At 30.8% G+C, this 13,021-nt stretch overlaps 1 protein-coding gene across 2 annotated transcripts; it reads left to right on the top strand.

Moving 5' to 3' along the window:
* Positions 1–7,384: 7,384 nt before the first annotated feature.
* Positions 7,385–12,159, top strand: LOC131647387 (uncharacterized). Of its 2 annotated transcripts, none has more exons than XM_058917285.1 (12): positions 7,385–7,603; positions 8,464–8,561; positions 8,699–8,785; positions 8,883–9,039; positions 9,367–9,469; positions 9,610–9,737; positions 10,165–10,307; positions 10,415–10,612; positions 10,781–10,871; positions 10,972–11,137; positions 11,617–11,727; positions 11,820–12,159. In XM_058917285.1, the coding sequence occupies exons 1-12, from the start codon at positions 7,457–7,459 to the stop codon at positions 11,930–11,932; spliced, it is 1,542 nt and encodes a 513-aa protein (XP_058773268.1). In that variant the 5' UTR covers positions 7,385–7,456; the 3' UTR covers positions 11,933–12,159. The 2 variants fall into 2 exon arrangements, with proteins under 2 accessions (XP_058773268.1, XP_058773267.1); XM_058917284.1 differs by having other exon boundaries at positions 9,214–9,469.
* Positions 12,160–13,021: the final 862 nt, after the last annotated feature.

Below are 13,021 nucleotides of genomic sequence, written 5' to 3'. Positions count from 1 at the left end.
TAACAAATCTGCATAAGTCTTGCTAAGAACTCAGTATTGGGTGGGAGAAGCAAGAACATTAACACAAAATTCCATTTTTTGAGGAATCAAGTCCAAAATGAAGTGCTAGAACTTATGCATTGTAGCACCCAGAATCAACTTGCAGATGTTCTGAAGAAAGCTTTCAAAACTGAACACTTCATCAATTTGAGGAACGAAATTGGTGTTGTTGATTTTAGCTCTGAATGTGAATTAAGGGATGGTGTTGAAATGTAATTGCACATTCGGTATCATTGGGCATTGTGTGTTTGGGCTTTAGCTAGTTGGCCCAATATGGATTTATATATATTACATTTGCTTTGTAATTGTTAGTAGTGTGAGAATATTTTAGAATCATTCTTGTAACCGTTTTCAATTGAGTAAAAATTAGCTACAGTTATCTCTCTTCTTCCATCTTCATCTTCTTTGTTTATCTTATGCCGCTATGCATCAACAACACATTGGTAAAGACAAGCACATCTTAAAATAGGACGATTGCTTTCCAATTCATTCCGGAAAAAAAAATATTCATCTCAATAAAGTGATCGGTAGCCTTATTCAAATTGTTAATATTTTATCTTAATTTTTCAAATCTAGAATGTGTCAAAACATCACCACTTTAAATAGATAAAATAAATATCAAAGACTAATCAAGTTTGTGATCCAAGAGTGAATCTAGAGATATATCATTCCCAAGTTTAACGATTTGGATCGGTCAATGTCGGAACTTTTATGCTTCCATCAATGAATTCAAATTTATTCTTTAATACTAAATCTATTAGGTTTTATCGCAATTAATAACTACACTTTCCATAATTTTATACCATAGTTTTTGTAATGTTAGAAGGTGAAATAGAAATTTGCCCAAGCACATAAAAAAAGGAGAAATAAATTTGTCATCAAATTTTTCTAACATATCAATATCATTAACATAAACGTTGAAACCAAACCAAACACGTTATTTAGAAATTAACCACCAAGACTCTAATGTTTGAATATAAGAAAATTTAAAAGAAAAGTTATTTGTTCAATGCTTTTTTCAATTGCACCTTTATCTTATAACTTTGTTAAGTTGTCATCATTTCAACTTGTTCATTCTATTTTAGAATCTTCACTCACCCTCTCGAGTCCAACTGTATCTATTTCTTTCCATATCCTAAAATAATTTATGAAGAAAATTTTATATGTGTGTGTAATTATGAATATAAACATGTAGATACTAAGGAGGTGTCAAATTTAAAATAGAAAATTTATTTTTCCACATCCTAGAAAAATGCGTAATTATTATTTCCTCCATCTCACAATGAGTTGCCTATTTGAAATAAAATGATGTCCTAAAATGAATGATCTATTTCAATTTCCAATACACTTTTCCTAATTCTACCATCTAATTATTAAAAAGTTCACAATTCTCAATACATGATAAGGGTGCTATGGTAAAAACAATATTATCTCTCTTACATTTTTACACTTTTTTGAATTTGTGTGAGACTATGTGTTGGGTCACTCATTGTGGGAAGGATGGAGTAAGAGGTGTCTCTGATTAAAAAAATCTAATAGACCCTTGTGTTGTCTACCTTTTCATGATATCTTTCACTCCGGAGAAGAAAATCTCTAGTAAATAAATATTCATAATAATGAGATAACAGTTACTTTCATTGGACACAAATTTGCGACCAAACAATGATGATGTGTTAAAACCTTTTATCTGAGTACTTTTTATGATAGTCACAGTCATACGATTAAAGAGAAAGTATGCAAGCTCACCATCACTTGCAAGACAAGTTTAATTACCATGTTTATCAATATCAACTACTTTTACAATTATAAAATCTAAAATAATTTCTAAAAACACACACACAATTGATCAACATTTAGAAAAAGTTATAGAACCTATAAACAAAATACTAAGATATGCATTATCATTATCAACACAAATGCAAATAAATTTGTATCCTTAAAGTCTAAGTATCCTTTCATGTTTCTTAGTGGCGGATCCAGAAAATTTCTTTAGTGGGGGCAAAAAATATTTTATATATTTGATTAAAGAATTTTTTATGATTTTTAAAAATACAAAAAAAATCATATAATTTTTTTTTTCATTTCCAATAACAGCGTCAAATATACTAGTTTTCATATTCTAACAATGTTTTATGACTTTTTTTCATCGTCAACAATACTATCAAATGTTTTAGTTTATATATATAACTAGTAACTCAATAATCATTTAACAATTCATCTTTCATACGGTTGTGCATTCTATTTTTAACAAAATTCCTAACGAATAATTTCTTTTCAACAATAACACATGCTACAAACATAAATCATTTTTAATAAAATTTATAACAAAAAAAAATATCTTCCAAACTTACTTTTGTAGCAGAAATAAAAGGGTAACTTAAATGTATTAAAATAAAATAATTAAAGAAATAAAAGACAAAATCTATAATTTTAGCATTAAAAATCAAAATTTTATAGGTTGAAGTAAAACAACTAATAAAATATCAAAGGAGAGAATGCCTAAAATTAAGGAGTATAAATGTGTGGAGGTTTTAATTAAAGAGTTATAATATGATTTTGTGGTAATTGAATAAGTGTAATTTAATGAAATTAATTAAATTTAATGGGGGCTAAATAAATAACAATATAATACTTTAAATGAAATTGAAAACTTTTTGTGGGGGCTTGAGCCCCCATTCTAGTATACATGGATCCGCCCATTATTGTTTCTTCTCATTAGATATAGGGATAAACATTTCCCCTAGTCAGAATTCTTGAACTTTTTCAAAGCTTTTCCATAAACATGATATGAAATTTCATCTATTTCATAAAGAGCGGCTACACACTTCGGTGGAAAATATTATGATGGTATGTGTGAAGTAGACTCCACATTCCTATCCTTGTACCTCTTAACTTTGTCAATGATGCTTCAACCCATACTGAAAGTGCATCTCCCAATTGAGGTGATGTAGTCTTTTTCAAAGATCTTACTTGAATTTGTTGCTTCATGATGCATGTGTTGCATTCCACTTCTTAAGATAATCCTCAAAATTGTCATTATCAACATGTACATTAAGGTATTTATAATCAAGCTCATTTTTCTTCATAGGTCAGTTGTAACACCCTAAAATTTTCATCTATGATAATATTTAAGGCGTTAACTTTTGATATTAGACATTAGGTAATCACGCATGAATTACAACTAATTGAAAGTTACATTAAAATATATTGACTTTGAAATTCAAAATTGTCAACTAAATGCAACTTAATCAATCAACTCATTAAATACAACATAAGCAAATAAAAACTAGGTCTTTAGTGCTAAATCTCCTGTTTTACACATTCATTCAATAACTGCTTATCTGTAAAAGATAAACTACATGGGATGAAATTAAATCCAAGTGGATTTCTTAGCTAGGACCACAAATTATCTAAATACCTAATTATCGGGTCTTACATCACTTAAACAATTGCAATTAGTCTAGATGGAGTAGAAAAAGATTAAAGAACACAAAAAGTGTAACCCAGTTTAGTGAAACCACGCCTATGTTTAGAGGGCACTTTATCTAAGATAGGAAACTCACTACTTCGAATTAGTACAATTAGTCGTATAGGAACAACACTCATATTGTTCAATGCCTCTTTCTAATCCTACTAACTTGCTATTTAGGACTCCCCCTAAATATGACAACCCCTCTCACTTTCTCTCAATTACTAATCCCAAGTGATCTTGTTTTGATTGGGCGAGAATATTCGGCTACTACTTCAAATTGGTTTAATTCATCTATCTCTTGCAAACTTGGAACCGGTCTTGTTTTTGAATTTTGGTTTGATGCTTGGTTAGGAACAACGCCTCTTGGTATTTTGTTTTCGGAGTTGCTCTCTTTATCCGAAGCGCCCCATTCGACGGTGGCGGAGATGGGAAGTTGGAATGGTGAAATTTGGAGTTGGAATCTTGGAACTTTTGGCGAGACCGAGGATAGGACATCCGCGATGCAATTGAATCAATTAGTAATTCTTCTTGCTCTGTTTCAACCTTGTCGTATGATTGGCGACTCTTTTGTGTGATGGAGAAATCCTTCCGGTTTTACGGTGAGTAACGCTTATGATATCATTTTGTTACTTGACTTACCGCACCCTCCGTTGGAGAACTCCTTTTCTTCTCTTTTCTCTTGTTTATGGAAGACTAAGGTTCCTAGTAGAATTCATCTTTTCGGTTGGAGATTGATTTGGAATAGACTTCCTACGAAAGCGGAGTTGGCGAAGCGTGGAATTTTAGTAGCGGCGCAATTGTTGAAGTGTCCTTTAAGTAATCGGGTTGATGAGGATTTAGATCATCTTTTTCTTCATTGTCATATTGTTAGAACTTTGTGGACCGATTTGTATAGTTGGCTTGGTATAGATGAGGTGTCGTTGATAGAAACAATTTTGGAGCGGCTTTCTTCTTTAGACTCGATTTGTAAGTCTTCTTTCCATATGGAAATAGGTTGGTTCTTTGGTTTGACTTTTTGTTGGGTTGTTTGGAAGTGTAGGAATGCAATCATTTTTAAGGATATTTCTTTGTCATCCTTTGATGGGGTAGGATTATTCAAGTTCATCTCTTGGGAATGGTTTTTGATTTTTTTAAAAGAAAAAGCTAGTTGTTCTTGGCCGGATTGGTGTGTCGATCCGAGACCTTTTCTTTATTGACTTGTTGGTCCTTTGAGTTTTGGGAGGTTGTTTCCATGTGGGTTTGGTTTATTTTTCTTGTACTCTTGGGTTAAGCACCCCTAGTGCTTTTTAATATATCCCTTTGCTTATCAAAAAAAATAAATAACAACAATATTGAATGTTGAATTTACAACTTAACTAAGTGTTTGCACATATTTCTGGCAAATAATCTCTAGCCTCTTATTAAAGTTAACTTACAGGATCGGCTATAAAATCCTAGAACTTAGTGTTAAGTTTTCAATGGTTTTTGTGTTTGAGTTGAGTAAAAGCTGGGTAAAGATTTAGAAATGCGAATAAAGTAAACAAAGTAAAGACAATTTGACAAAGTAAAATTGCAAGATCAGAAATTGAAATGTAAATTGCTTTGAAATTAAGTTGGAACGCATGCATACATTTTCAGAAGTCACTTGTTTCTCTCTGATGTGAGTACTTTGAGCTTTTCTTACAATGTTACAAAAAGCGAACGCCTTAAACTGAATACAAATTCTACATATATAGGCATTAAAAATAAAGGCTACTAAACATTTGACTATTCATAGCTTGCCACGTATCTGCTTCATGCAAAACTGCTTTTTGACAACTTCTCCACGTCTTTGACAACTGCATACATGAACTGGTCATCTCAATTGTCTAACTTTAAACAATTTGACATGAAATTTGGTTAAGTCCCCTCATGGTCTCCTTGTAGATCTCGACTAAACTCTCAAATTTTCAAACCACACACCTTTCAACAGCCTCTATTTTGAAAATTCCTGGCCAACATTAAGACAAACCAACAATTATGTCAAGTTACTGAAACAATAGTGTGGTGTACACAAATTAACACTTTGTTCTTAAGCTTATAGAATTAGTGCCTTGGAATAAAGCATTACAACTCAACTAACAAACCAAACTTTATATCTTAAGATATGAATAGAGGCTAGAGTGGTGCACAAAAATAGCACAAGCAAAGACTCAAGAGATAAACCCTAACACAAGGTATCTTTAAAATATGTACCCCCTCAAACGTGAGATTTAAGTCTCCTTAAATAACAATGTAATTATGGGATTTTCTCCTTTGGACTTCTGATTTAATTTCATCCACAATAATAGCATATATTGTTGGATTTGATTTGCTCCATAAAAATCTCTAACAAAATATATGATTTGTTATTAATTCAAATTCAAATTTAAATCTCCATTTAAATTGATTTAATCTTCAACTGTTGTTAAACAAATCACAAAAACGAGTTGTTAAAATATAACAACAAATTCGATTAAATATCAACCATGGCTCAAAAAATGCAACAACATTGGGCTGCTAAACAAGGGTCAGATGTTACACACATGCTAGATTTTAATATCCAAATGGTGGGATGAGTGTGTCCGGAGATTGGACTTCGAGCATTTTTTTACAAAAATAAGAGTGTCTCTCTGATGATATGATTTTATATATAATATGTGATCAAATACATAGAATATAATATAATATACTCCCTCCGTCTAATAAAAAGTGTTATATTTGAACAATTGACGGTTCTTAAGAAAATGATTAGATGTGCTGGTTTTGATGAAAAATCTAATATCATTAACTATAATACCCCTATTAATTGTAATTGGCTAAAGTAAAAGTTAATGAATAAGGGTATGATAGTGAAAAAATAATAATAAATGATGCATTATTTTAAGACATACAAAAAAATACAAATAAAACTTTTTATGAGACGGAGTAGTAAATACCACCCTACTTGTATTAACAATACTTCATTCTAGTTGGTTGGTCACTTGATTACCAAATTATTTAGCTAAACTATGAACAACTCAATGTCACCCTACTAATATCATAAATAAATAAAATTATATTTAATATATTATATCATTATTTTAAGAATAAAAAAATTATAAAAGTATAAGTTTGAAATACTATCCCAAAAAAATCCCACTAATTTCAAATTAAAAAGAACTATCTTTTCATTTGTAAACAACTCATAAAACAAAACCTTTTAAAATTACATAAATATTAAAATTTAATACAAAAATCTCCAAAATAATTTTCAAAATGGTACGTTCCACCACCTGAGCATAGAGGAGGGAAAATAAAATTATATTTACTACATTACATCACTATTTTATGTTAAAAAATAAAATTAAAAAAACATTCTAACTACTATAAGTAGACTTTTTTATTTTAAATTCATTTAACAATTAATGAATTTGAATTATAGAGTAGAGCTAGATGCATCCATTGTTGAATTCAATGAATAAAAAAAATTTATTGTAATAATGCACAATAGGTATAAGTTTGAAATATCCAAAAAATAAAAAAAAAATTCTAGATTAATTGTTGAATTGAATGAATAGAAAATCAAATTTTTTATAATAATAATACACAATAGGTATAAGTTTGAAATACTATCCAAAAAATAAAAATTTCTAGATCCATTGTTGAATTGAATGAATAAAAAAATTAATTTTTTAATTATAATAATAATGCACAATAGGTATAAGTTTGAAATACTATCCAAAAAATAAAAAAATTCTATCATAGCAAATTTCCAAAAATAATTTTCAAAATGGTACCGTTTCTGCCACCTCAGCATAGTGGGAGGGAAAATAAAATTTCCAAATAAACTTTCAAACTTTTAATATTAATTAACAATCTCTCACGCATTTTCAATTCATCCTCTCATCACTTCAAACTCCAAAACCCATTTCGTGAAGAAAACTAAAACCCCAAATTCTCTGCAACATGGAAACCGGTTCATCTTCTTCACCTCAACAGAGCCAGAGCGAGGCTAATGCCAATGGACAGAAACCGAATCGTAACAATAAAAACGGAGTTCGAGTTGTTGGTAACAGAATTTATGATTCTGAAAATGGCCAAACTTGTCATCAGGTTGATTTCTAAGCTTCTTAGGGTTTTCTTTTTGTTGATTATGCCTCTTAGGGTTTCTTCAGAATCTGGATTATGATTTGTTAACATGCATGCGTTAGATTTATTGATTTTGTATTTATATTCAATAAAGTGTATTATTCGAGTTTAGATCTAGGTATCAATGATACTAATGCGATGTTGACGTATGTGGTTACATTCAATTATATTATTTTATTTTCTCGAATCATTACCAGTGTTGAATTGTCAGTGTCGTGTTTGGCGTATGACCGTATGTGCTTATGTTGAAGCTTCGTATGTATCACTCGGAAAGTGGCGCTTAAACTGTTTTTGTTTTGTGAATCTGATTATTGAAAGTTTGTTTTTTGTTTTACTTGTGAATGTGATTAAGTAGTTATTTGAATGGGATGAAATTGGCGTTTCAGGTATTGTGTTGTTGTCAGCTTAAATGGATGTTCTAATTGGTTTGAATTGAGTATATTGTTAGCTCAAGATATATGTTGTAATTGCATACCTTCTTTTTTTTTCTAAAGCTGTGAGCTAATGTGAAAAATTTATTTGATGGGTTATAGGGTGATGATGGTGATTGATTGGAGTTTACTCTTTCTGGGTGTTTCGTGATTTTTTGTTTATATGTTTATTGATTTATTTTGAGACGATTTCTGGAGAGAGAGCATAATTTGACATTGGGTATGTGATTTATGGGAATTATATGAAAACTGAGAAATTTGTTGATAGGTTGTAGGATGATGATGTTTTGAGGTGTGATTTGACTAGCTAGGAACTATGTTTGTCTTTGATTGTAAGTTTTGGTGTTCATTTTGATTCTAATGTGTTTTTTGCTTGGTTATTCCACATTGAAGTGCCGGCAAAAGACAAGGGATTTTTGTGCTGTATGCAAGAATCCAAGGAATGGGAACCCTTGTACCCTTAGGATCTGTCACAAGTGCCTATTGAATAGGTTTGGTTAACATTTTTATTTTTTATTTTTTATTTGTTTTTTATTTTCAGAGCTAATAAGTTTTATTGCGATTGCAAAAGTAGACAAATTTATTGTGTGTTTTTTATATGCTAATGATTTTTCTGTGTTGAACTAAGATATGGGGAAAAGGCAGAAGAGGTTGCATTATTGAATGATTGGATGTGTCCTAAGTGCAGAGGCATTTGTAACTGCAGTCTTTGCAGGTAAGTCGTGGTTTGAATATGTGTTTTTTGTTTCGTCTTGTGGTTTTCATTTTGTACCATTTTACGTGTTAGTTTTGAAATAAGAGTGACCCTGTAGGAAACAACATGGTCAAGATCCAACTGGTATGCTAGTTCATAAAGCCAAGAAATCCGGTTTTAACTCCGTATCAGATATGCTTAGCAAGAAGGCTTCCGAAGGTTTGGAATTGAACAGTGCTGCTGTTTTGCCTGAAAAGGAAGCTACTTTGAAAAAGGTGTGTTGATTTTCTTTCCATTTTTCTGTAGTTGACATGTAAGTTATCTTTGTTTGATGGTTAATAAGTTTCCTCTTCATGTATGCAATTTAAACTAATGACGGCGGTAGCAAAATTGTGTTGATTTTCAGTGTAATTATTATGCTTGGTTTTCATATTTGTTATATACCATAGGAGCTTGTATTGGGTCTATCAGGGGAACATGGGAAGGAAAACACCTTAGGTGGAAATGATGCTTTAAAGGTCGGTCATAAGAAAAGCAAAAAAGTGAAGCGAGAAAACTTAAAGGAAATATCTAATGGCAGCAGTGTTAATGATGTTTGCCAGAACAAAAAATCAAAAAAGCCTAAACTGTGTAATGGAGTTTCAGACGGTGAAGTGAAAAGAAGTGCAGATAATAAACTGGAAACAAAAGTTGAGGAGGCTCATGGTAAGATTTATGATCCTGCAAATTATTTTTCCGTAATTATTAACCTATTGCATGAGAAAACTGCCAAGACTCTGTAGTGATAGGTGGTAATAACAATGTTGGTGTCAAGTCTCAAACACAGGCTATCATTTTGCTTGCAGAAAAACTTAAGGAAGAGATTCCTTTACCCATTGGCACTGAAATTACAAAAATATTAGACATTGATCTTGCACCAGAAGATGTTGGGAATGCATTGCAGTTTTTAGAATTCTGCAGAGTGTTTGGAAAGGTATGCTTTTATTATGAATATTAGAATTCAGTTTGTTGTTCAAATGTTCAATTTTATCTTAAATCTTTGTTTGATTAATTGCAAATCACTTTTGTTTTATTGCTACTGATGGTTACAAATCATAGATTGTTAGTTCAATCAGCAAGTATTTTTTGTTTTATCTTAGGTTTCATTTGATTTAGTCGTGGTCTTACTTAACCTCTTGATATTGGAGTCTAAGTTCAAATTAATAATAGTCATTATATAGAATTGAGACTGCTTACCATTTTATTATTATCATGTAATCCATAAATCAATCTTTAAATTTAAATTGCAATTGTCAATTAACTGATTTATTCCTTTAAATTGAATCAAGTTCTCTAGCCATAATGGTGTTATTATAATTGCTTCATCAAGTTTCCTTACATTTGTTCCCTTGTATAATCAGGCTCTTGATATCAAGAAAGGAGAGGCGGAAGCTGTTTTAAGAGCACTGATACGCAAGCAAAATTTGCGACGTGGACAAAATACCTTAGTTGTTGACTTTCAAATCAAACTATTGACTTTTATAGTATCTGATTCAGAAATGGAGTGAGTTATCTCATTTTACTTTTTTTATTTCATTTTTGAAGGTGAAAGAAATTTATTTTCTATATTATGCTTGGAATAAACTGTTATTTTTGGATTGCTTTTATTAGGTCTTCGTCCTTGACTGCTAGCGGTGGAAAAAATTCATGGTTGAAAGTTCTTGTGGAATTGATTACTGAGTCTGATCTTGTGCTAAAAGAAATTCCTTTGGATTGGCTTAGTAAAGGAATTAGTGGATATTATGATTTGGACTTGTCGAAAAAGCTTATCCTTCTGAATTTTATCTGTGATGAAGCTCTGGGCACAACGTAAGTATTTCAAGTTTAAACAAGATATTGTTCTGAGAATTTTCTTGTTACTTTGTTGTTTTCTTATCTTTATTCCTTTTACTTCTTTTTCGTTCTTCCCGTCTTCTTAATAATAGTCCATATCTTGTTTAAAGTGGTGTGTTTTGTTACTTGCTTTTATATGTTCAGGAAGCTAAGGAGTCATATCGATGATGAAAATGAAAGATTTGCTGAAGAAAAAAAAGCAGCAAAATCCAAGGTTGCTGAAGCTAAGGGAAAGGTAAGATGACACGGGGTGCTTTGTTTTTTGTTTCATGATTGGTGCTAATAATGCAAACCGTCAATTGGTGTTGATGTTTTTGTGTACATGTTATCTGTAGGAAAAAAGTCTTAAGCAAAAGCTGCAAGACGAGATAGCAAAAGCCGCTGTATCAAATGGAGCTAACCTATCAGTTTCAGAACATGATGCTCTTCTTGCAACAATAAAAAGTGAAGCTGCTAAAGCTCATGATGAGTTGATTGAGGCAAAGGGCACAGTTCCTAAAGGTATGTTGTGATGTTTATGAGTTGATTGTAGCACTCTCAGACTTCCTTAGCACGTAAGATCTCAGACATCCTTGGCACATAAGATCTTATGATCCAACACTCAATCTTGACTACACTGCTTCTGGGTATAGTATTTGTGTGATGCATGCTATTATAGAGGGAACTTTGTATTTGACGGTGTCATGGTGCAATCTACCAATTGTATTGTTACTGGTATGATAAAAAAAATCATTTATAGAAAAAATCTCATAATTCATTTAAATTCACTTGGTTTAAATTTGCCAATTTCGTATACAAAATACGATTATTGCATATTACTGCTGCTTCCTTTTTAACATCCAAGTTAGATTTAATTTGGTTAAACAAAGAAACACAAATTTAGAAAATATGTGAATACATGGTTACACGTTATTTTCGAAGAATTCAATGTTCTGCTATTGCAACGGTTGACATTTTTTATTTTTCTTATAACATTGCAGGGAACCAATGTTGTGATGCAGTGAGAATTGAACATCAGTACAGGGATAACAGTGGCAAGTCATTCTGGAAATTAAAAAGCTGCGAAGATGAATATGTTTTCTTGTTACAAGGTAATTTCTGAAACAATTTCGCTTAGTTTTTTCCAAAGGATACCATTAAGATTTAGCCTCTAGCAAGTTTACTAACGGTTAGCAACATTCAGATAGCAAGATCGAAGGTGAAGATGATGTCAAAGTTGATGAAAAATGGTCTGCTTATGGAGCCGAGCAGAAAGACGAGGTCAATAAGTACATTTCCTCTAGGAGAGATTGGTAACCAAAGCTGACTTCAGTATAATTGTTTGACAGATTGAAGGGTCCTTCCAATTTTTTGGTGATAGTGACAAGAGTCCTTAGCTTTGAATGTAATTAATCATGTTTACTAGTTGGATTATTTCATTTCACTCTAGCTTTTCAAATAGCAAGAGTGCAATATGCAGATTAAACAAATATTAAAGATGTTGTATATCTCTTGAATGATGATTCTATTTTGGTGAAAATATATTAGTGTTTGATCCTTTATGTTTGCAAAGTTACACAAGTTCATTCTTTTCCACAGCCATGAAGTAGGAAAATCCGTCCTTCATTATTGCTAGTGAGCTTTTTAAATTTCTGGTTGGTATACTGGTGAAAGCTTAAGTACATAGAGGGGTGAACCTCTCAAAGTTTCATAGATTTGCTAAATATTAATAATTCATGTGTTGGGCTTGTCCATCTCTGCCTTTAAATGGGGCCTTACAAGTCAACGGTGAAATTGACCTCGTTCAATTAGTTAGTTGGTAGGTTAGATATAAAGCTTTAAAAAAAATTAACTGAGTTAACCATATACTTGCTAGATTCTATCATGATTTCTAAATAGAAATATTTATTTTACACAATATTCTAAAGATCTTTTTATGATACATTTGTTAAATTTTTAATATAAAAAAATAGATTTCAAGCATTTGTTATATTTAATTAAATGTAGTGAAGATTGTATTGATAATAAATTCAAACCCTTGAATGTTCAAATGAATGATACCACTCGATTAATATCATAAATAAAAAATTTATATTATATTGGTAAGAATAAAAATCTATATACTTGCTAGATTGTAAAATATAATGTATTATGATTTCTCTGAAATAGTAATATTTATTTTACAAAATATTTTAAAGATCTTTTTATGATACATTTATTAAACTTATTGTATAAAAAATTAGATTTCAGTCGTTATATTATTTAATTTAATTAATTGTAGTGAAGGTTGTATTGATAATAAATTCAAACCCTATGAATGATACCACTCGATTAATATCATAAATAAAAAATTGATATTATATTGGTAAACATAAAAATCTATATTTGCTATATCCTAAGCATATA

The sequence above is a fragment of the Vicia villosa genome, linkage group LG2, assembly GCF_029867415.1.
Source record: "Vicia villosa cultivar HV-30 ecotype Madison, WI linkage group LG2, Vvil1.0, whole genome shotgun sequence".
In the NCBI taxonomy this organism is placed as follows: Eukaryota; Viridiplantae; Streptophyta; class Magnoliopsida; order Fabales; family Fabaceae; genus Vicia; species Vicia villosa.
Note: the sequence above shows the minus strand (reverse complement) of the source record. Positions and strands in the feature narration are given on the sequence as shown.